The sequence below is a fragment of the Phyllostomus discolor genome, chromosome 11, assembly GCF_004126475.2.
Source record: "Phyllostomus discolor isolate MPI-MPIP mPhyDis1 chromosome 11, mPhyDis1.pri.v3, whole genome shotgun sequence".
In the NCBI taxonomy this organism is placed as follows: Eukaryota; Metazoa; Chordata; class Mammalia; order Chiroptera; family Phyllostomidae; genus Phyllostomus; species Phyllostomus discolor.
In genome coordinates, this window is record NC_040913.2 from 20,393,412 (window position 1) to 20,417,223 (window position 23,812).

Below are 23,812 nucleotides of genomic sequence, written 5' to 3' on the forward strand. Positions count from 1 at the left end.
TTTGTGTTATTATTGGATTATAAAATTTCTTTATATATTCAAAATACTCAGGTTATAGGTCCTTTACCAAAATATATGTGTTCAAATATTTCCTCCTCCTCTGAGGCTTCTCTTTCAGAGAGCAGTTCTTAATTTCGATGAAGACCAATTTACCTGTTTTTTTCTAAATGCCTCATGATTTTTGTGTCCTGCCTAAAATGTAAGGTCACAAAGATTTTTGCCATGTTTTCTTATAGAAACAGAGTTTTAGTTATTTTGTTTAGAGCTAAACACATTTTAAGTTAATTTTTCTGTACAATGGGGGGCTAAGGATTGAGGTTCATTTTTTTTTTGCATATAGATAGATGTCCAGCCACCATTTACTGAATAGACTATTCTTTATCAGTAATCAATTCACCATAAATATATAGATGTATTTCTGGACTCTCTTCTATCTCATTTATACACGCACACATGTATGTGTGTGTGTGTGTGTGTGTGTGTATAGGTTGGTGTAAGGTATATATACATAAGTGTGTATATCTTACACCAACATCAGACTATCTGGATTACTGCAGCCATATAAAAAATCATGGAATCAGATTCCAACCTGGTTCTCTTTCAGTATGGTTTTCTAGATCCTTGGATGTCTATACAAACTTAGACTCATTTGTCAGTTTCCTTTCCCCCAAAACAAACTTCTTGAATATTGATTGGAATTGCACCAAATTGATAAGTCAATTTAGGGAGAATCAGTATCTTGATAATATTTAGCATTTCTATCCATAGACATGATATAGGCTCTCCATTTCTTTAGATCTTCTTCAGTTTCTGTCAGGAATGTTTTGTAGTGTCATGTAGAGATCTTGTACATGTCTTATAAAATTGTTCCCTAAACAGTTCATGTTTTTGATGCTACTGTAAACAGTATTTTTTATTTTGAGTTGGTTATTCTATATGTATGTATAGTCATATGTGTGTGTGTGTGTGTGTGTGTGTGTGTGTGACTTTGTATATCACTCTATCACTTAGAAAAGTGCCATGCACATAATAAGCACTATAAAATTTCATCCTTTGTTTTTCTTTTTATGGTATGTTTCTTTGGTTACTGTTGGTGTTGGAGTAGCTTAATTTATAGAGTTTTTTTGGACATTTTCCTTTTTTCTTAAGTGGCTTTATTTTTTTTAAGATTTTATTTATTTTTTAGAGAGGGGAGGAGAGGAAAGAGAAGGAGAGAAACATCAATGTGTGGTTTGCCACTTGCATACCCCCTACTGGGGACTTGACCCACACCCCAGGCATGTGCCCTGGCTGGGAATCGAACTGGTGACGCTTTGATTTGCAGGCCAGTGCTCAATACACTGAGCCACACCAGCCAGGGTTTGACATTTCCCTTTTTAGCTAAATGTCATTTTTCTGAACTGATCTTCAAAAAACTGAATACAGGATATGAACTAATTAATGTTCACAATTTAGGAATAGATTCCATCAAAGTGACCCAAATTAACTAAAGAAATTCATGAAAAGATAGCGTACTTCTCTGAATATCTTAAATTTAGAAATTTTGTTCTTTTTATAGTCACCTTAGCCATTGATGGTTTCTTCAAACTGCATCCTTTGTCATAATGTGTGTTATACACCTCAATTTAAAGTAAATTCAGCTTTAAAAATACCTACATAATTATTTCTCAAAATACTTATTTCCCATTTATTTAAACAGAAAAACTCAGAAACAAAAGTAGTTCACCCATTTTTTTCATCCACCCTCTGCCTTGGTGACAGTTTCTCTTTTCATCATGAGCTTGGTTTTATATATATATATATATGTACATATATGTGTGTGTGTATATATAATCTTTTAAAAAGATTATACATTTAAGAGAAGTCATTTGGTATTTATCTTTCTCTAACTTATTTAACTTAGCCTAATGCCCTTGAAGTCCATCTATGTTGTTGCAAATGGCGAGATTTCATTTTTTAGGGCTGAATAATATTCCATCGTGTGTGTGTGTGCGCACATGCATGTGTGTGTATCTCACAATAAAGATCCATTCATTCACTGATGGACACTTAGGTTGCATCTGTTATCCTGGCTATTGTGAATAATGATGTGAATATAGAGGTACATGTGTGTTCTGAATGAGTGTTTTCAATTTTTTTTGTCTGATAAATACCCAGAAGTGAGATTGCTAGATCATATGGTAGCTCTACTTTTAATTTTTTTGAAGATTTTCTATATTGATTTCCGTACTGGATGAGCCAGTTTACATTCCCACCAACAACAGTGCACAAGAGTTCCTTTTTCTGCACATCCTTGCCAGCCCTTGTTATTCTTGTCTTTTTGACAATAGCCATGCTAATGGATGTGAGGTGATGTCTCATTGTGGTTTTGATTTGCACTTCCCTGATGATTAGTGACGTGGAGCATGTTTTAATGTACTGCTGGCCCTCTCTCTGTATGTCTTCTTTGGAAAAATGTCTGTTCAGATCTTCTACCCATTTTTAATCAGTTGTTTGATTTTTTACTGCTATTGAGTTTATGGATTTTAGATACTGACCCTTAACAGATATATGATTTTTTCCTATTCAGTAGGTTGCTTTTTCATTTTATTGATGGTTTTCTTTGCTGTGAAGAAGCTTTTTAGTTTGATGTAGTCCCACATGTTTAATTTTTTGATACCTTAAAGTGTAAAATGTGCAAATTTTATTCAGAGAGCCTGCTTTAATTTTTTTTCCTTTTTCTATGTAAAGGCGACATCAGATGCTGACCTGAAAGAACATATGGTTGGAATCATATTCAGCAGGAGTAAACTGACCAACTTGCAAAAACAGGTTGGTTAATAGCCCTTTCGTTGTCTTCATCCATTTTTGTTTGTTTTTAAGGTATAAAGTGTTTTCCAAAATTTATGGAGGTTTTCTCTTTTAATCTTCACCCAAGGATATGTTTTTATTGATTTTACAGAGAAAGGTGGGGCAGGGGGGGCAGAGGGGTAGGGAGACAGACAGACAGGCAGGCAGACATCAGTGTGAGAGAGAAACATGGGCCCTGACCGGAAATCACCCCACCACCTTTGGGTGCACTGGACAGCATTCCAACCCAGTGAGCCACCTGGCCAGGGCTGGAGACCTCTTTGTGCTGCTGTGTGGGTCCTGCAGAACCTGTCTGCCTTCCTCAGAGAGAAAGCAGCATGCTGGCATACCTGCATCGCTGCAAAGATTCATATGAGTACCAACTTGCTTACTTGCTGCTCTTTATTATTTTTTATTATCAGGTAGATTGTTTAATTTTGGTGTCAAACGCCCAACTATATTAGATTTCATTTGTATTTCCTATGTTCCTTTACCCACTGTTTTTTGTTTGTGGGTTGATTTCTTTTTATTTTGCTGACTAATTGTGTTAACTAAACAGTGTTAATATTTTTACTTAGGAGATTGGGAAGTATCAATACATTGTTCATGTAATGGAGAGTCTAAATAATATAAAAATTAGCTCTTCAAATGTCAAAAAAAATACTGATTTTAAGTTAGCCCCTTATTTTAATTTTCATCACCATTAAATTTTATAAGTAGATGACAAATTTATTTGTGCTTTATCTTTTTAACAGCTTTTCATTGAATCTTAGATGCTACCAGTCATAAAATGTGCTGGTATTTTGTATATCACTAAAAAAGAAAATTTGCTGTCAATTAATTTGTGAATGCCATCAATTATAAAACACATTATCAATTGAAATATTACAGTGTGGGGTGGGGGGCAGATTTGCCTAGAGGTGATAAAATATGGTAATTTGTTTTTGTTTGATGTTTTAACTATAGTCAAGGGCCTTAGTAACTTGTATATAAGTAGATTCTATATAGTAGTTGATTTAACTATTCAGATTTTTAATTATGATTCCCCTAGTTTTCCTTAATTGTTTTTTAAGATGAATTGAGAGAATGATATGACATATTGTAGAATTAACTGAGAAGAAAAGTATTAAGTTGAGTATCGACTAGTATTCTTGTCTTTTTTAAAAAACACTAGGAATAGTAAATCAGACCTACAAATATGGTTTACATTTTCTTTATGTTTCTGTGTCACCTTTTAAATAGGTTTGTGCTCACATAGTTCAGGCCATTCGCATGGAAGCCACCAGAGTTCGTGAAGAATGGGAACATGCCATATCAAGCAAAGAAAATGCCAATTCTCAGCCCAATGATGAAGATGCCTCCTCTGATGCTTACTGCTTTGAACTGCTCTCTATGGTCTTGGCGTTGAGCGGCTCCAATGTGGGCCGGCAATATCTGGCTCAGCAGCTCACTCTGCTCCAGGATCTCTTCTCGCTGCTCCACACAGCATCGCCTCGAGTCCAGAGACAGGTGACTGGTCATACCACTTACCTTTTGGCTCATTTTGTTGCTTGAAACATTGTTAAAAATTAAACTAGTAACATATAGGACCTTAATTATTGTTTTTTGTTTTGTTTCATTCTGTTTCAAGTTTTGGATTATATTTTAACTCTTTGCTTTTTATTTTTGACTCATTGTAATGAGGATATGGAAGAGCAAAATAATACTTTATTTTATTAATGTGCTGTTGTGATAAAGAGTATTATGGCTACTGATTGTCTCGTACTTTGAAAACTGTAATATAATTTTCCCTCAATCCTGACCAAGTAAAAGACATGTTTTTTTCTTGCTGCCATGAAGTGGAAATTACCACTTGGGAAATTAAAAAAAATAGTGCTTAAATCATATTTCTTTCCTTCTCAAAGCTTTGAATTCATAGAATGGCAGCTAGGTTCATTAAAAAAAATAAAATGTGAAACTTTAAGAGACCAACCTTTAAATAGAATTCTTTCCTTTTATTTTCTTTAACAGGTGACCTCCTTACTAAGACGAGTTTTGCCCGAAGTGACCCCCAGCCGTCTGGCCAGCATCATAGGCGTGAAATCCCTCCCCCCAGCAGACATCAGTGATATCATTCACTCCACAGAGAAAGGGGATTGGAACAAGCTGGGCATCTTGGACATGTTTCTGGGCTGCATTGCCAAAGCGCTCACAGTACAGCTGAAGGCCAAAGGGACTACCATCACAGGAACAGCAGGAACCACCGTGGGCAAAGGGGTTACCACAGTCACCCTTCCGATGATTTTCAATTCCAGGTTGGCTATTGAGGGTGTTTTCGTACTAAAATAGAACAGAATGATCTACTGTTTGGAGAAATGAGACATGATGTCAGATTCCACCTTATTTGCTACAAATGACTGACCAATATATTAAAAAGAATGCTGTATATAATGAAAGTTTTATTTTGGATTAGCAGGGAAAGGTGTCTGCTGAATGATGACCTTGGAATGGTTCCCATGTAAAAAAAAATTATCATCCTTTACTTCACACCATATACAAAAATAAACTTGAGAGCAATTAGAGCTTTATATATATGTCTTTAAAATTCTACAAGGACAAATAGTAGAATATTTTTGTAATCTTTAATTTGGAAAGACTCCCATGAATTAAACATAAAACCAATCAGAGAAGAAAAGATTCACCGATTTTACTACATAAAAATGAAAATTAACTGATATACAATACTTTTAAATATCTTTTTTTAAAGATTTCATTTAGTCATTTATTTATTTATTTATAGAGAAGGAAAGGGAAGGAGAAAGGGAGGGAGAGAAACATCAATGTGTTTCCCCTCACATGTCCCCAACTGAGGACCTGGCCCACAACCCAGGCATGTGCCCTGACTGGGAATGGAACCAGCAACCTTTTTGGTTCGCAGGCCCACGCTCAATCCACTGAGCCACATCAGCCAGGGCGATATACAATACTTTTAAAATGTAAGCAACTGACTTGGAAAAAATATTTAACATCTATAGTAGACAGTGAATTATTAGGCATAATATTAGAAGAATGACTGCAAATCAGTGAGAAAAAGACAACTGATAGACAAGAAAAGTTAGTTCAGGAAAGAAAAACTACAAATGCCAGTAAGCAAATGAGAGACACTTTACCGGTAATCAGAGAAATGTAGATAAAACAGTAAGAGAACGTCTTTGCATTGTCAGCATTATGAAGAACTAGGCATTTTTTAAATGATACATAATATAAATGGCTACAGTCTTTTTGGATGTCTTAGCATATCACTATATATTCATAATACGCATATCCTCTGACCTACCAATTCTGCTTCTACAACTGTTTGCATCAGAAGTGTTTGTACATGTGCACAGATACGTATGCAAGGATGTTCATGCCAGAATTATGTCTTACACCAGAATTATGTATATTAGAGACATGCTAGTAAAAGAGTTAAACCATGATATCAGATAATAATATCAGAATAATATCAGAATGTAAATCAATGTATTGCTTCCTTTATCTCCATAGACTTGCCTGGGGAAAAATGCCAGCTGAACTCAACAGTAGTATGCTTAGTGATGTAGCTGACATTTTCTGTTGCGAGCTCTTTATTATCTGTATGTAGACAACCAGTTTGTGGTCTATGGATATATGTTAAATAGCCCTGTTCTAGAAAATGCATACACAAATAATATATAAACAGAAATATTTCAAAGAAAACATATATCAGAATAGCTACTCTCTTGCTATTGAAGACACAGATAATGGTAATGTGTTGATGATTTTTTCAAAAGTGCTTTAATTGATTGGAACATTTAAAGGATTAGAGTGCTACATGTTGAAATAGAAGTTTTCATCTTACACATTTTTGACTATCACTGATTGTGCACTCGCTGACTTTTCTTTGCAGTTACATTCGACGAGGTGAAAGTCATTGGTGGATGAAGGGCTCAACTCCCACCCAGATCTCAGAGATCATCATTAAACTTATTAAGGACATGGCGGCAGTAAGTTTGCACCCCGCTGAGCATTGTGTCAGTGAAACGCAGTAGAAATCCTATTAACAAAACAAGCAGCTTATTCTATTGAATTATAGGAGAAGTACATTAGTGTTATTTTGGTTAACTTAAAGGTCCAGTTTAATAGGATAGCTATTGCACCGTTTATCTTTTCGGTTGGTTATAAATTTGTCATTTGTGTAAATTATGTTCATTGCAAGCCTCCAAGCTCATTTACTTGGGAATTGTAACATAAGTCTTCCAAAACTTTACAGCTTAAATGATGATATTTTATATATATATATTTGAACTCTAAAAACATAGCCTGAGTCTGAAAGGAAAAAGGGGCTCCCCAAAGTGGCCGTTTCTCCTTTTCAGTTCTCAAGCTTTATAAAATTTTTACTCTTCCTTATTAATGTCTTACACACTGTCTTTGGATGTTAGCTTGGTGGGAAGATCTGGGGGTGTGGAGGAAAGAGAATTACTTATCAGAGTGCCTTGCTTTCACTGGGTACTCTGTACTGTTACTTTCCTGACGTTCCATTATCTTCAGGAGTTCAGTCTGAGGAGGACACAATATTGTGAGTTACAGGTTTCTGAGAGGTAAAATAGATGGTGGGCCATTTTGAAGGAGGGGGAATTTGAACTGCCCCTTAAAAGATTGATAGAATGTAGATATGAGATGAGAGAAGATACTCTGGAGAAATAGAAAGTCCTTTTGCTTTCCCCAACAGTGTGGACATTTCCTCAGTCAGAGAAATGGAGAATTTTTTCAGTTCTCAAATAGGCTTTTTCAGTTTGTTCACTGGATGGAAATATTTAAGAAAACTGTTTAGCAACACTTAAATTCTGTAGTACTTAAAAAGTGATAGTGATTGGTAAAAATCAAGTTAGAAAATGAAGGAAGTTGAAATTTGAACCCATTTATGCTCTTGGGCTCCAGTAATACTCACCTGAAACAATTAGCTTAGCTGTATAAATTTCATGTTAAGTAAAAAGGTTTCATAATTGAAACTTCTCAAGCTTAGGAACTTTAGTACTTATGTTTTTTATCAAAACGTAAAAGGACTTCCAGCCAAAATGGAGGTGTAGGAAGAAGAAGCTTTGTTTCCTCACACAACCAAAAGAAGGACAACAACAAATTTAAAAACAAAAAACAACCAGAACTGCCAGAAAATCGAACTGTATGGAAGTTCAACTACTAAGGAGTTAAAGAGAAAACATTTATCCAGACTGGTAGAGGGCAGAAATGGACAGCTGGGATGGAGAGGACATGTGGCAAGGCGGCGTCTGGCAGACCAAGTGGTCCCACATTTATGTGTGGATAAACCAGGAGGAACAACTGGGGAGTGAGACAGACCTCTCAACCAAGGGTTCTAGTGAGGGGAAATGAAGCCTCAAGACCTCTAGCTGTAAAAACTTCTGGGGGTTGCGGCAGGGGGAAAAACTCCCAGGCTTACAGGAGAGTCCATTGGAGGGACCCAGGGGGTCCTAGAATGTATACACCCACACCCCCTGGGGAATCAACACTAGAAGGGCCCAAATCTCTTATGGGTAGTGGGGGAAGTAACAGTGGGGCGAGAGCTGAGCAAGCAGCATTGTTTTCTCTCTGACCCCTCCCCCACATACAGTGCCACAACATAGCAAAGTGGGTCACCCCACCCAGGTGAATACCTAAGGCTCCACCCCTTACAATATAACAAGTACACTGAAACAAAGAAATATGGCCCAAATGAAAGAACAGATCAAAACTCCAGAAAAAAACTAAGTGACAAAGAGTAGCCAACCTGTCAGGTGCAGAGTTCAAAACACAGGTAATCAGGATGCTTACAGAAATGATTGAGCATGGACATAAAACAGCGGAAGAAGTGAAGGCTATGCAAAGTGGAAAGAAGGAAAATATACAGGGAACCAACAGTGAAGGGAAGGAAACCAGGAATGAAATCAAGAATTTGGAACAAAAGGAAGAAACAAACATTTAATCAGAACAAAATGAAGAAAAAAGAAATAAAAAAATATGAGGAGAGTCTTAGGAACCTCTGGGACAAATTTAAATGTTCCAACATCCATATTATAGGGATGTCAAAAGGAGAAAGGAAAGACCATGAAATTGAAAACTTATTTGAAAAAATAATGAAAGAAATCTTCCCTAACTTGTTGAAGGAAACAGACATGCAAGACAAGGAATTACAGAAGGTCCCAAACAAGATGACTATAAAGAGGCCCACTGTTCATAGACACATCATAATTAAAATGCCAAAGATTAAAGACAGAGAGAATCTTTAAAGCAGCAACAGAAAAGGAGACAGTTACCTACAAAGGAGTTCCCATCAGACTGCCTGCTGATTTCTCAAAAGAAACCTTACAGGCAAGAAGGGGCTGGAAAAAAGTATTTCAAGTCATGAAAGACAAGGACCTACATCCAAGATTGCTGTATCCAGCAAAGCTTTAATTTAGAATGGAAGAGCAGATAAAATCCTTCCCAGATGAAGTCAAGTTAAAGGAGTTCATCATCACCAAGCCCTTATTACATGAAATGTTAGAGGGACTTATCTAAGGAAAAGAAGATAAAAAACATGTATAGTAAAATGACAGCAAACTCACAATTATTAACAACCACACCTAAAACAAAAACGAACTAAGCAAAGAACTGGAACAGGAACAGAACCACAGAAATGGAGAACACATGGAGGGTTAGCAATAGGGGAGTGGGAGGAGGAAACAGGGGTAAAAGGTACGGAGAATAAGTAGCATAGAATGTAGGTAGAAAATAGGGAGAGGGCAAGAATAGTATGGGAAATGTAGAAGCTAAAGAACTTATGACTCATGGATGTGAACTAAAGGAGGGGAATGTGGGTGGGAGAGGGTGTGGAGGGGGATGAGGGGGGTAATGGGACAGCTGTAATAGCATAATCAATAAAATATTTAAAAAAAATAAAAACCTTTGGAAGAAAAAAAAGAAAGCTTAAAAAAAAAGGCTAGAAAGAAGTATTCAAAGTCATGAAAGGCAAGAACCTACATCCAAGATTACTGTAGCCAGGAAAGCTAGCATTTAGAATGGAAGGGCAGATAAAGTACTTCCCAGATAAGGCAGAGTTAAAGGAGTTCATCATCACCAACCTCTTATTATATGAAATGTTAAAGGGACTTATCTAAGAAAGAGAAAATCAGCCCTGGCTGGCGTAGCTCAGTGGATTGAGCGCAGGCTGGGAAACAAAGTGTCCCAGGTTCGATTCCCAGCCAGGGTACATGCCTGGGTTGCAGGCCATAACCCCCAGCAACCACACATTGATGTTTCTCTCTCTCTCTCTCTCTATCTCCCTCCCTTCCCTCTCTAAAAATAAGTAAATAAGATCTTAAAAAAAAAGAAAAAGAAAATCAAAACTATAAACAGTAAAATGACAAAATCTCACAACAATCAACAACTGAACCTAGAAAACAAAACAAAACAAAAACAAACTAAGCAAACAAACAGCTAGAACAGGAACAGAATCACAGAAATGGAGATCACATGGGGGATTATCAGCTAAGAGGGGGAGGAAGGAGAATGGGGGAAAAGTTACAGGAAATACGAAGCATAATTGGTAGGTACAAAATACATAGGGGAAGGTTAGGAATACTATAGGAAGTGGAGAAGCCAAAGAACTTTTATATGTATGACCCCTACACATGAACTAAGGTGGGGAATGCTGGAGGGAGGGGTGATGCAGGGCAGAGGGAGGATAAAGGGGAGAAAGAAGTGGGACAACTGTAATAGTATAATCAATAAAATATACTTAAGAAATTTTTTAAAATGTAAAAGGAAATTGCCTTGAACTCTAGACAGTATTGAGAGTATAATTTATTTACTTTTCTTTTGCATCATCAAAATAGTGATTAGAAGTTGAATTTTTCATAGGGCAGTGAAAGATTTTTATTTCAAAACTATGCCTCTTGATTAGAATTCCACTAACAAATCTCCCTTTATGGGAGAGATGTTATGACAGAGAATAGAATTTACTACTATGATTATACATTTCTAGTTGCTTATTAAATTATTTTCTATTCAATAGGGTCATCTGTCAGAAGCATGGTCCCGTGTGACCAAAAATGCCATTGCAGAAACCATCATTGCCTTGACCAAGATGGAGGAAGAATTCAGATCTCCAGTGAGATGTATTGCAACAACAAGGGTAGGATTTTTTTCATTTGGTCTATATCGTAGCACGGTCTTTTTCAGTAATATGTTTGAACAAATTTGAATCAGTAGGTCAGCTTAACTCACCTTTTTTTTAACCAAATATTATATTTATTTAAAAAGCATGAAGGGCTTTTTAAAATTATGAATGAAGAGTCATTATTAATATTCCCTGTTATGTATTCTTTATCAGTTGTTTTCATTGTTATTTAGGAAGCTTAGAGTATACTGGTTAGAAAAGGCTAAATTTCCTCATATGTCAGCATATTTTCTTTCCAATGGTGAATTTACTGTGGCTTACACAGTAAGTTTGGTGTCAGCATTGTGCTATGATAGGCTGAGGTCCTTCAAAAACAAGGCGCTCCTTACTCCTTTCGGTATGGCCCAGTTGTCCTAAGATAGAGCCCTAAAGCATATTTACTGGATTTATAGGCCTTACTTTTTTAAAAAGCAAAAGTTTGTGCCTGGGGTGGGGTACAGTGGGTCAGAATCTCTTAGAGAGTGGGATTTCATTCTTCAGATGACACATCTGTGGGAATTTTTAACCAAATTTCATGTTCCGTGTGCTTCCAGAGGAGATCTGAGATTTCCTAGAAGCAGGGCGGTGTGGCAGCATTGGGAATAAGTAAACACTGGTGAATATTACTTATGTTAATTCTCAGAAGCCTGAAAAGGAAGATACATTATATTTTCCTCGGGCAGAAAAAAGCGTTAATGTTGTTTCGCTAGTGAGTGTGACATCTCACGCAGTCACTCTGGCGGCATCCCTGTCCCAGCCTGCTTGTGTTCTGTTCTGTCGTTCTGCACGCTCCTTTGTTCTTGCATACTTTCTTTTTCTTTTTCTGTTTTTTCTTTTCCTATTTCCCCCCGATACTCTTCATACCCAGGGACACTCACATGCACTTCTTAGAGCTAAGAAATTTAAATTGTTTTTTTCAGTAATGCAGAAATATATTACTCTATGTAAAACTGAACCTTACTCTGGGAACCTCAGAATGTGTTGAACTGTTTTTGAAGGCACTTTTCTGAAGTTGTTAGACATTTACTTTACTGGTTAGACATTTACCCAGCTCTGACACAGCACACCAAGCAGAGTGCTGGGCCGTGAGGGGCACGCAGAGGCTTGCGAGTCACTGTTGTCTACAGGAATCTAGTACGTACCCAACTACTCGTGCGACTGTGCCAAATCCAACACCTTCCTGAGAATTGAGTGCCTCAGGGAGATGATACTGGATGGAAAAATTTGCAAGAGGCATTGGTATATTAAATATGTAAATTTATTTATTGATACAGTGTTTCCATATTAGACCAATAAAGGATAATTTTATACATCAGGTAGAAAATAGATTGGTTCATCAGAGCAACATTTATTCAGTATATATTTGAGTGCATACTCTGTATATGGCATAGACACATGAGTATGTTTGCCTAGTGCCACATCAGGAAGCTTTGAGAACCACTGGCTATGTACCTATTTTCAAATCCAGCTGACATTTATTGAACTGTGATCGTGTGCCAGACAGTCCACGCTGTGCAAGTCTTTCCTAGGCGTTCAGTGGTATGACAGCCTTCCCTTTCAACAGCTCTGGCTCGCGCTAGCCTCCCTGTGCGTTCTGGATCAGGACCATGTGGATCGTCTCTCCTCTGGAAGATGGATGGGAAAGGATGGACAACAAAAACAAATGGTGAGATCAAAATTATTTTATGTAAGATTACCTCGTTTCTAGTCTGTGTTAGCTTAGCTTTAAATAGAGAAAAACACTGTAAGTAAACCTGCATAATTAGTTGCACTCTTGAAAAATTGTGTCACATTGCCAAAGTTCACCTCACAAGGGTCCCCTCTTTGCAGTGTACTAGGGGCTTTAATTATATAAAAGAATTTCCCCTTTTTCTCTGAGACATGTTTGCATCACATTAAAATGTTTTTAATCAGTCTTATGGTAAGAAGGAAATAAAGCAGTAAGAGGCAATATGATATTACTATTTCTTCAGAAATGTACTTAAAGTAGGTCTGCTATGTATCTTTGCATTCACTGTAAGGGAAGACCTTTTATTAATTGTTCAAGTTTCAAAAATGAATACTTTATTCATTTAGCATCACAATGTTTGAGAAATGTACAGAAATTTTCTCAAGTCATTAAGCAAAGTAGATTATACATGTTTATTTTATTAATCATTGAATTGGGGAGGGAATTTTGTTATTTGGTCCACTTGCCATCATTCTGTTTAAGGTTCAGATTCCAAATTCTTAATAGACTTCAGAATAATAGTCTTTTACTGTTGAAGATAAATTACATTCAATTTGTGTGAATATTGAGACTTCCTCGTTAATCTAATGTAAGCTACGAAAACGTCCTATTTTAGCCTATGTGTGATAACCATGATGATGGTGAAACTGCCGCGATCATTTTATGCAACGTATGTGGGAATTTATGTACCGACTGTGACAGATTCCTTCATCTTCATCGGCGAACCAAAACTCATCAGAGACAGGTGAAGATTTCTGTCTTTACACACAGAACGTTATCTAGGGCATAAAGTATATTCAGTAAATTCTGTGGGAGGGAGACTTGGTGTGGTGGGAAAAAATGGACTTTGGGATCAGATACCTCAGTGGAATTCTCAACTGCCTCACTTATCAACTGAATAAATCAAACAAGTTGTTCAGTCTCTCTAAAACATTTATTAAAATGGAACTATTGTGAAGATTAAAGAGAATATTAGAAATGCCGGGAACTTTCTAGAGTGCTTCCTGAATAAAAGTGACTGTTATCATTGAATAAATTAAATTTTATAGTCTTCTTTCAGAGTGCTAAATATATTTTCCTGTTTTTAAAATGATATAATAGGTCTTCAAAGAAGAAGAAGAAGCTATAAAGGTTGACCTTCATGAAGGCTGCGGTAGAACCAAATTGTTTTGGTTGATGGCACTCGCAGATTCTAAAACCATGAAAGCAATGGTGGAATTCCGAGAGCACACAGGTAAAAGAGGACTTACAGGAGATTGAACCATGCCCACCCATTGTCCACGTCCATGGGTCATTCATACATGTTCTTTAACTAGTCCCTTCCCATTTTTCCACCAGGTAGGAATTGGCTATAGGAGTGGGGGGGCAGGATGGGCAGAGGAGGGAAAAGGGGAGGAAATTGGGACAATTGTAATAGTATAACAATTTTAAAAATCTTTTAAAAAAGAGTAGAGGATCCAAGCCACCAATAGCAAAATATTATATCCACCCTGGCTTGGAAGGGTTCCAAAGGTTTTCAGTTCTTGGCATGTTACATTTACAGTATTGATCAGTGGGTTAGGAAGTCTAATGTAATTTGCTTAGTTTGATCCTTATAGTAAATGGTGTACAATTTTATTCTTTAAAAAAAGATTGACCCATGCCTATTGGTTACCATTAAACTAGATGTTAGTTTAATTCAGTTATTTAATGTGAATAATTTTGAATGTATTCTGATAAATGATTATGATGACATCATTGGTTACTATATTATATTTACTAGACAATGTTGAGTGTTAGAGCATCAGTCTAAAAGTTAGGAAACCTGGTTTGCACTAACTAGTTGTGTAACCTTGGGCCAGTCATTTTGTCTCCAAACCATGTGGTTTTTCATTTATATTTATGTATAAAGTAAGTCTGGTATAGTCCCAGCTTAAATCTTAAGAAATTCTCAATTTTCAGTACCTCTGTCATCTGCCATTTGACTGACACAAATTTCTGATGTTGGAATTAGGTGTAAACCTGAATAAATTTAACTTTAGATAGGAGTAACTTTTCGTGCTATAAGAGCATGGTCTTTTTTTCTTAGAGCTGATTTTTTCCCTGTTATCTGGCCATGCTGTAACATGAGTAAATGTTCTAATGTTGAACCATCATTGCATTCATAATATAAACTGTCCTTTTTAAAAAAATTTTTAAGTTCAATACATTACTACTTAGAATTTTGTATCTATATTTAAAAATGATCTTGATACAGATTTTTCAAATTTTTCTGTTCTTTCTCGTGTTGTTCTATTCTTGTTTTTGTGGATCTATTTGATCTTTATTTCGAATTTTAAATTTTTTTCTTTTTTTTTTTTTAAAGATTTATTTATTTATTTTTAGAGAGGGAAGGGAGGGAGAAAGAGAGAGAGACATCAATGTGCGGTTGCTGGGGGCCATGGCCTGCAACCCAGGCATGTGCCCTGGCTGGGAATCAAACCTGCGATACTAAATTTTAAATTTTTTTCAAATTGCTCTATGATCTCTGCTTCCTTGGGCGGGAATTTTGGTTTTCAAGTTTTATATTCTCTGATGAAGTTTTCTCCTGTGCCTTTTAATTATTGCCATTGTGAAAAGGCACTTAAAACTTCCCTTTCTTCTGTGTATTTTTATTTAATTTTTATTGTTATATTTTGTCTGGTATTATGCTTTTTTAGTGGGGGACTTGCCATATCTGCTCAGCCTGCTCTGTTGACTAGAGGTTCAGTCTAATTCTTTTTACTGAAAAAAGTATAAGTAAATCAGTTAAAAATTCATTTGGCTTTAGATATAGCTCTTCAGTTTCTGATCCCTTTTTTTGTGTGTATTTACTTTGTAATTAGGGCAGTTTACAATCCTTCACCTGTAAAACTGCCAGGCTGATTTCCCAGTGATGGCATCTGATGCAAACTTGGTTTGCTTGTTTTTTTAAAAATTATTTATATTAAAATATGTAGAAAACATTCTTAAGGAGGATTTTTTTTTTTTTTGCTTGGACCTAGGCAAACCCACCACAAGTAGCTCAGAAGCATGCCGCTTCTGTGGTTCCAGAAGTGGAACAGAGTTATCTGCTGTTGGCAGTGTTTGTTCTGATGCAGATTGCCAGGTGAGTGTCCCCGTAAGGGCGGTACGCATTCCCACATGACACCTTTCCCTTCATGAAAGGAAGAGTTTGAGTTCAGCACCACTCCAGTCTTCTAAGTTAGGGTATTACCCATGTCCAGAGTTAAGTGCTTTGTCAGAGCTGGAGAATGGATCAGACAAAGCAGTCAAACCCAAACCAGGTATTTTTTGTGTGTTTCCCAACTGTAATCAGCATACATATCTAACCTTTACTTTTGTGCTAGAAATGGTTAAAAATCTATGGATTGTATTTTGTTTGCCTATTATACATATTTTGTTCACTTATTTTCCTAAGATTAACTTCCAGTATCCAAAAGTTCTTTAGTCTTAAACACCTGTATCCATTCCATGTTATTCAAAAATTTTTTAAGATTATATTTATTTATTTTTTTACGGGGCATAGGGAGGGAGGGAGAAAGAGAGGAAGAAAACATCAGAAACATTGATGTGTGAGAGAAACATTGATCGGTTGCCCCTTGCAAGCCCGCAACCTGGGACCTGGCCCATAAGCCAGGCATGTGCCCTGACCAGGAGTGGAACTGGTGACCTTTTACCCTGAAAAACAGTGCCAAACCTACTGAGCTATGCTGGTCAGGGCTCAAACATTTGTGATTCCTCAAATTAGTTAACAAGAATTTGGATAGTACCCAAATAGTGAAAGATATCTGTATTTTTTTTTTTAATCCCCATTTTGGCAAGGAGGTGGATAGTGATTGGGAGATTGTATGTCAGTACTTTTTGCTTTATGGCTATGCATGATAACAGATTAAACTTCTTTTTTTTTTATTATTTATTTTTAGAGAGGGAAGGGAGGGAGATAGAGAGAGAAACATCAATGTGCGGTTGCTGGGGGTCATGGCCTGCAACCCAGGAATGTACCCTGACTGGGAATCGAACCTGCGGCACTTTGGTTCGCAGCCCATGCTCAATCCACTGAGCTATGGCAGCCAGGGCAGAGCTATGCCAGCCAGGGCAGATTAAACTTCTAATTCATGTTTTATCAGTATTCCCTTTATGTGGAGTGAAATTTTTTTAATCACATTAAAAGAAAAACTGGCTTTGTTAATCCTAATTTACATTCAAACAATAAAAATTACTTTATTGTAACTTATCCCTAATATGTAATTACTGTGGGAAGTACCTTGGAAAATGAGTATAATGTATATAATTACCAGGATATGTGCTTCTTTGATATTTTGTGTGCCACTGTAATTCATCTTTACTAGGAATACGCTAAGATAGCCTGTAGTAAGACGCACCCTTGTGGCCATCCGTGCGGAGGTGTGAAAAACGAAGAGCACTGTCTGCCCTGTCTGCACGGCTGCGATAAAACCGCCACCGCCCTGAAGCAGGATGCGGACGACATGTGCATGATATGCTTCACCGAGGCGCTCTCGGCAGCACCGGCCATCCAGGTTGTCCCAGCCTTTAATGTAGTGAATGCGGCTAGGCTGTTACCATCAGTAGACAGCGTTCCACTAATACCTGCCAATTTATTAAAGAGAAGATTCTGTCTCTTAGGTTCTGTTTACATTTTGTGTGTTTAGTTGTAATGTGTAATTTGTGTGAGCCTGAGTAAGTAATAGATGTATAAAGTGTTCATAGGGATGAAAAGTAGATAAGCCAGTAACTTCTCTCTTCTTAATTTTCAAAACCCAGAGTGGTATTTAATACATTATGTAACTGATCTATTCATAATGATGCAGTGATGTATGCCTCTATATAATATATATATATATATCTATAATAATAATACTTAAGTTATTATTTGCTAAATATAGTCTTTTTTACTTTCACTCATCGCTTTTTTATAATTCTAGTTCTTGTGATTCCAAGGTAATATTCTCTTATATATCTTAGATCTTTAAGTTAGTAGTTTCCTCTTATTTTTATAAGGTATAGAATTGAGTAATTTTGTACTTTTCCTAACCCAGCTTACTTGCTATAAGATGGCATTGATATATGTATGCTAAAAAAACGGGGAGAAGCTGAAGATCTACTTAATGCCTTCTAAATAGTGGAAAAGTGCTAAAATTTTATTGAACTAAATTTCTTGATTTTTCTCTTACCTGCTTTCAGTAGCAACATACAATGAATAATCTGCCAGTTGCTGGTGTTATTGTTACTGCATGTGCTTATATCCTTCTCTCTTCTTTCTTTAAGCTGGACTGTAGTCACGTATTCCACTTACAGTGCTGTCGGCGAGTTTTGGAAAACAGATGGCTTGGTCCAAGGATAACGTTTGGATTTATATCTTGTCCCATCTGCAAGGTATGGAAAGGATCAGAAATTATCTACTTTCAATCTGCTTTCATCTTTATCTTTGTCTTTCACCTTTCAGAATAAATGTGTCAGTATCTCTCAGTGTCCTTTCAGTTTACTTTTTTACTACCATCCCCCATCAGTTTCTGCTGTCCTTATTGGGTGCTACCTGGGAATATTATAGATCTAGTATAATGCATCTCAAAATAGTAATTATCAATTGAAAGCTTGTTAAATTAGACATAATGCATTATATAACTCATTTAGACATCACCAAGCATTGAAGGGCATGTGTCACAGCTTTCAAGTCCCCTGAGAGCTGGGGTCACGTGACATGACAGTGAGTGACTGCCAGAAAGAAGAACGAGCCTCTGGCACTTGTAGGTACTGATACCTGCATTAAAGAGTGAAACCCGAACTTTCGGTGCCATTAAGACAGATTCTTTTAGAGCTCAGATAAAATAAGATTTTTGACAAACATCTCTACCAAGATAGTAATAAGCAAAGTAGCAAGTTCTTTTGTCAAGCTAATAATAATTATTTAGAAAACCTTTGTTTAAGAATGTGATTAGCAATGCCTTTTCTAATCTTCTTTTTTTTTCTATTTAGTTCTCCCTATTTTCTTCAGATTTTCAGGTTGGTATATAGGGTATGATATGGAAAGACAACATAATCATTGCTTAGTTAAACTGAGAAATAATCAAAAAGATTGTAGTATTTGCTTTCCCAACTCATATGGTGCCACCAATAAAAGGTCACATTGAGAAATGGCACTTGAAAGTGGTACAGAAAATACTACCTGCCTATTCCTGTCACCTGATATTCTACCCTAGTTTCGAGGAGCCACTGCACGCACAAGAGTGTCTTCTTTGTGGTGGCAAGGTGACCTTACCCCCCCCAGCACGGCCCAGGCAGCAGCAGATGCGCCCCACACTCAGGAATGTGAAGCTAATAAAATGGAACTTTCACATTCTGCGCCTCACTTCCTCCATTTTCCCTGCTCTGGGAAAATATGGGCTTGTGAGGACTTTGTAAGATTACTTTTAAATGGCATTTTATTTAGAAAAATTTTAGGTATCTCCTAGCACAGTGCTTGGCACTTTGGTGCACATTGTTTAGTTAATAAGTGATTCTCTGAAAGGATGTTTATTTTTTGAATTTCAGAACAAAATCAATCATATAGTATTAAAAGACCTGCTTGACCCAATAAAAGAACTCTATGAGGATGTCAGAAGAAAAGCCTTAATGCGATTGGAATATGAAGGTCTGCATAAGAGTGAAGCCATCACAACTCCTGGAGTGAGATTTTATAATGACCCAGCTGGCTATGCCATGAATAGATATGCATATTATGTTTGCTACAAATGCAGAAAGGTATGCTATAAATTATACTAAGAATTTTTAAGAACTAGAGATTATCTATGTGATTAAGAAGTTGAATTGTATACTGATATTCAATTATTCTTACATCTTAAATCTGAAGTTTAAAATGAGAAACTTGGTACTGTGTTTCAAGTTGAATCTATTTACTTAATTTGTTTTGAGATATTTTTTAACCTATGCAGACTATTTCCAAAACATGATATATTGCGGTACACAAGCTGCTTCCCATCAGTAATAACCTCCTGTTTGCCAAACCCAGTTGGTTCTTGAATGAACTTCTCTTACTTTGACCCTTTTGACTCTTTTGGGCATTTCCTCCTTAAATCCTTACTTCCTTGCCTTCCAGCAAAACACTTTACTATTCTCCTCCCTCTCTAGTCCTTTGTCTTTAACTCCCTCCCAGGGTTCCCTTTTGTTCACCTGCCACTTTCATATTTCCCAGCTCTCCATCCTTGCCTAATGGTTCCTCCTTATCTTTGGTGACCTCCTGTGCACCCTTGCCTTTGCTGACCACCTGTAATATTATGACCTTCCAAAATTTTTGAGATTTAGATACAAATATTCAGTAGCCTTTCAGACATTTGGATGTCTCACAGATACTTCAGAGTTCATATGTGCAGTATTCCATTCAACTTTGACTCGCTGTCAATCTCCAGTGTTAATTTCCAAAGTCCTTGCAATTCTGCCTTTAAATCTCTCTTAAGTTTTGGGGGGTTTTTTTCCCCCTCCTATGACATCTTCAGCAACCCTAATGATTTTCTTTGGTAATTATCACAGCCTCCTTTTTTTTTCCTCGTTTTTTTTTTTCCTTTTTCATGTCCAGGAGTTCTTTCTCTCTCTCTCTCTCTTTTTTTTTTTTTTTTTTTTTTTGGCTCAATCCCTCCACCCACCCTCTCCCAAACCTCCCCCAGAGCTGTCCACCTATAGCAGCCTTCTTACTAAACTCCTTCTGTGGAGCTCCTAACTGTTCCATGCCATCCTTTATACTTACGCTGCTACTCATAGATTAGTATTTCTCAAATCTGAGTGTGTCACTGTTCTCATAATCCTGTAGCCCAGTCCACCCTTCATCTCATGCCCTAATATGCTGCCATTTGCACCCTCTGCTACAAAAATCGCATAGGTGATTTCTCTTCATGAAATGCTCTTCTCTACCTGCTCTGCATTTTACTCTCACCTGCCACCCACCCTGCACACATGCTCACACACAAAGCCAAGTCTGTCACACTTGTGGGTTCAGATCAGGTTTCACCTCCTCTGTAACGTGCCCACACCTACCCGCCACCACCACATGATGTCGATGTCTGGCATGTGTCCACCGTAGCACTCACTATTCTGAAGCATGATTACTGGTTCACTTGTCTCTGGACCCCACTTGGTAAGTTCCATGAGGACAAAGACTGTTTTTGAATTCCCCTGTCTTCAGTACTTGGCACTGATTAGACACTGACTTAATTAGAAAATGAATAAGTGAACAAAGGAATTAATAAATGAAAGATGCATGGTTTCCCAGTATAGCAAAGAGAAAATACTGATAATGAATGGAAAGATAGATGGTAGCCAGAAAGGCAGGCAGACACACACACACACACACAAGACCAATACTGTGTATTTGTGAATTGTATTGTTCCAAATAACAAAACATTATTTCTGTGTGTTTAATGTACTAAACATCATAAATGAATATTGTTCCACCACAAGGATGTCCGGGAAGGCAAGCAGGGGATCTAGAAAAGTAAAACAGCTGGAATAGACCCCAGAACAAATGAAATATTTCTGAGGCCAAATTTAGCTAGTAGATGACCATTTAATAACCTCTGAATCAATGGAGCCTGTCTTTTGACCTGTTTTTCTAGTACAGATGATATTGACTCATCTTGTTTATCTTCAATTATGGACATAGCTTTTTTGGCTATGGGACATGTGCATGTAGATTGCCCCAATTATAATTGACCTCATTTATTTTGTGTCCAGAGCAAATTCAGTTAAATCATTTGTTACAGTAGTTTCCTTTACTCAAGTATCTATAATGGATACTGATCAGTTCTTGCATATAGTATAGCTTCATAAATATGAGCAGTATTCTGAACAGAATTACCAAATCTGTCTTTGCTTTTTTTAAATTTTTGTGTGGTTAAAATTGATTTTTTCTTTTCCATTAGCCTGAGTATTATAATTCTGTATTAAAATTTACTTTAGGCATATTTTTTGTTCTGTAGATTAAAATTGGAGGAGTTCTAAGGATATTTTTTAGTGCAGTGAAAAGGAAGATGTTATTACCTCTTTCAAAATGATGAAAAACTCTTCCAACTTTGCCCTGAAAAAGCAGTTTCTCTTTACTACTTAATATCCTGTTTTGATATGTTTTTGGACGACTGTGCAATCTTTTGTTACTTTGCTCTGACAGGTACAATGTTTGAACTCCTACCGTGCGCACGACTCCATTCCAGAACTGCAGAGCCGAAGCTTTAATTCTCACCCTGATCTGCCCTACAGGCAGCGGTGTGAGCACCCACTCGACTGTGCAAGGGAGCGCCTCCCAGACAACAGTGTTTCCTAAGCCGTCCTGATCTCACTGCCACCTCACCCAGACTGCGTCTCCCATGGCAGAGTTTTTTTCCTGCCCTAATCTCGATACTTTTGTCTCTAGGCATACTTTGGTGGCGAAGCTCGCTGTGATGCCGAGGCTGGACAAGGGGACGACTATGATCCCAGAGAGCTCATTTGTGGTGCCTGTTCTGACGTGTCCAGGGCTCAGGTGGGTAGAACATTTTTAGTAGAAAGGACAGTTTAGAAACACGAAAGTTCTCTTTTGTTAGTATATCTTACTGATTATGCTATTACAGTTGTCCCAGTTTTTCCCCCTTTGCCCCCTCCACCCAATACCTCCCCATTTCCTCCAGCAGTCCCTCCTCTTAATTCATGTCCATGGGTTGTGCATAGAAGTTTTTTGACTTCTCCATTTCCTATAGTTATTAACATCCCCCGTCTGTCTTCTACTTAACAATTTGTACTTCTTTTTTTTAATAACATATTTGTATTTATTTTTAAAGGGGGGAAGGGAAAGAGAAAGAGAGGAAGAGAAATATGTGTGATTGCCTCTCACATGGCCCCCACACTAGGGACCTGGCCTGCAACCCAGGCATGTGCCCTGACTGGGAATTGAACTGGCAACTCTTTGGTTTGCAGCCCACACTCAATCCACTGAGCTACATCAGTCAGGGCACAATTTGTACTTCTTAATCTCTGCACATTTTCCCCCTTCTCCTCCCACCCCCTCCTAAGTGATAACCCTCCATATCTATGTATCTGTTTCTGTTCTACATGTTTGTTTAGTTTGTTTCTAGATTCAGTTGCTGATAGTTGTGGATTTATTGCCATTTTAATGTTCATAGTTTTTATCTTTTTCTTAAATAAGTCCCTTTAACATTTTAGATAATAATGATTTGGTGATGATGAACTCCTTTATCTTTACTTTGGGAAGGACTTTATCTGCCCTCCAATTCTAAATGATAGTTTCGCTGGATAGAGTAATCTAGGTTGTAGGTCCTTGTTTTTTACTTTGAATGCTTCTTGCCAGTCTTTTCTAGCATGCAAAGTTTCTTTTGAGAAATCATCTGACAGTTTTATGGGAACTCCTTTGTAGGTAACTATCTGCTTTTCTCTTGCTCTTTTTAAGATTCTCTCTTCATCTTTAACCTTGGGCATTTTATTTATAATGTGTCTTGGTGTGGTCCTCTTTGCATGCATCTTGTTTGGCACTCTCTGTGCTTCCTGGACTTGTATGTCTATTTCCTTTACCAAATTAGGGAAGTTTTCTTTCATTATAAGTAAGTTTTCAATTTCTTGTTCTTTTCTCTTCTCCTTCTGGCACCCCTATAATTTGAATGTTGGCATGTTTGAAGACATCCCAGAGGCTCCTTAGCCTATCCTCATTTTTTTTATTCTTTTTTTCTTCTGGCTATTCTGATTGAATGTTTTTTTCTTCCTTATGTCCCAGATCATTGATTTGATTCTTGGCTTCAATCCACTCCACTATTGGTTCCCTGTAAATTTTTCTTTATTTCACTTAGTGCAACCTTCATTTCTTCTTGGGTCTTTTCTATGCTGTTGAAGTACCCAATGAGTTTTCTATGCTGATGAAGTACCTTGAGCATCCTAATAACCTGTTTTGAACTCTACATCTGATAGATTGCTTATCTCTATTTCATTTAGTTCTTTCTCTAGGGTTTTGTTCTCTTCTTTCATTTGGGCCATATTGAGACAAAGTCTCCTTATTTTGGCAGCCTCCCTGT

At 37.1% G+C, this 23,812-nt stretch overlaps 1 protein-coding gene across 13 annotated transcripts in view; it reads left to right on the forward strand.

Moving 5' to 3' along the window:
• Positions 1-23,812, forward strand: part of MYCBP2 (MYC binding protein 2) — a 262,494-nt gene that overhangs the window by 233,262 nt on the left and 5,420 nt on the right. For 8 of the 13 annotated variants that reach the window (XM_036011264.1, XM_036011258.1, XM_036011257.1 and 5 more), the window contains 14 exons: positions 2,731-2,811; positions 4,072-4,338; positions 4,840-5,123; positions 6,737-6,833; positions 10,877-10,996; positions 12,585-12,686; positions 13,366-13,494; positions 13,851-13,983; positions 15,752-15,855; positions 17,099-17,287; positions 18,036-18,143; positions 18,744-18,770; positions 19,299-19,508; positions 22,168-22,275. In XM_036011264.1, the coding sequence (XP_035867157.1) occupies positions 2,731-2,811; positions 4,072-4,338; positions 4,840-5,123; positions 6,737-6,833; positions 10,877-10,996; positions 12,585-12,686; positions 13,366-13,494; positions 13,851-13,983; positions 15,752-15,855; positions 17,099-17,287; positions 18,036-18,143; positions 18,744-18,770; positions 19,299-19,508; positions 22,168-22,275 (1,959 nt within the window). The remainder of the gene's footprint in view (positions 1-2,730; positions 2,812-4,071; positions 4,339-4,839; positions 5,124-6,736; positions 6,834-10,876; positions 10,997-12,584; positions 12,687-13,365; positions 13,495-13,850; positions 13,984-15,751; positions 15,856-17,098; positions 17,288-18,035; positions 18,144-18,743; positions 18,771-19,298; positions 19,509-22,167; positions 22,276-23,812) is intronic. The other 5 variants (XM_036011265.1, XM_036011267.1, XM_036011266.1 and 2 more) reach the window with 1 other exon arrangement.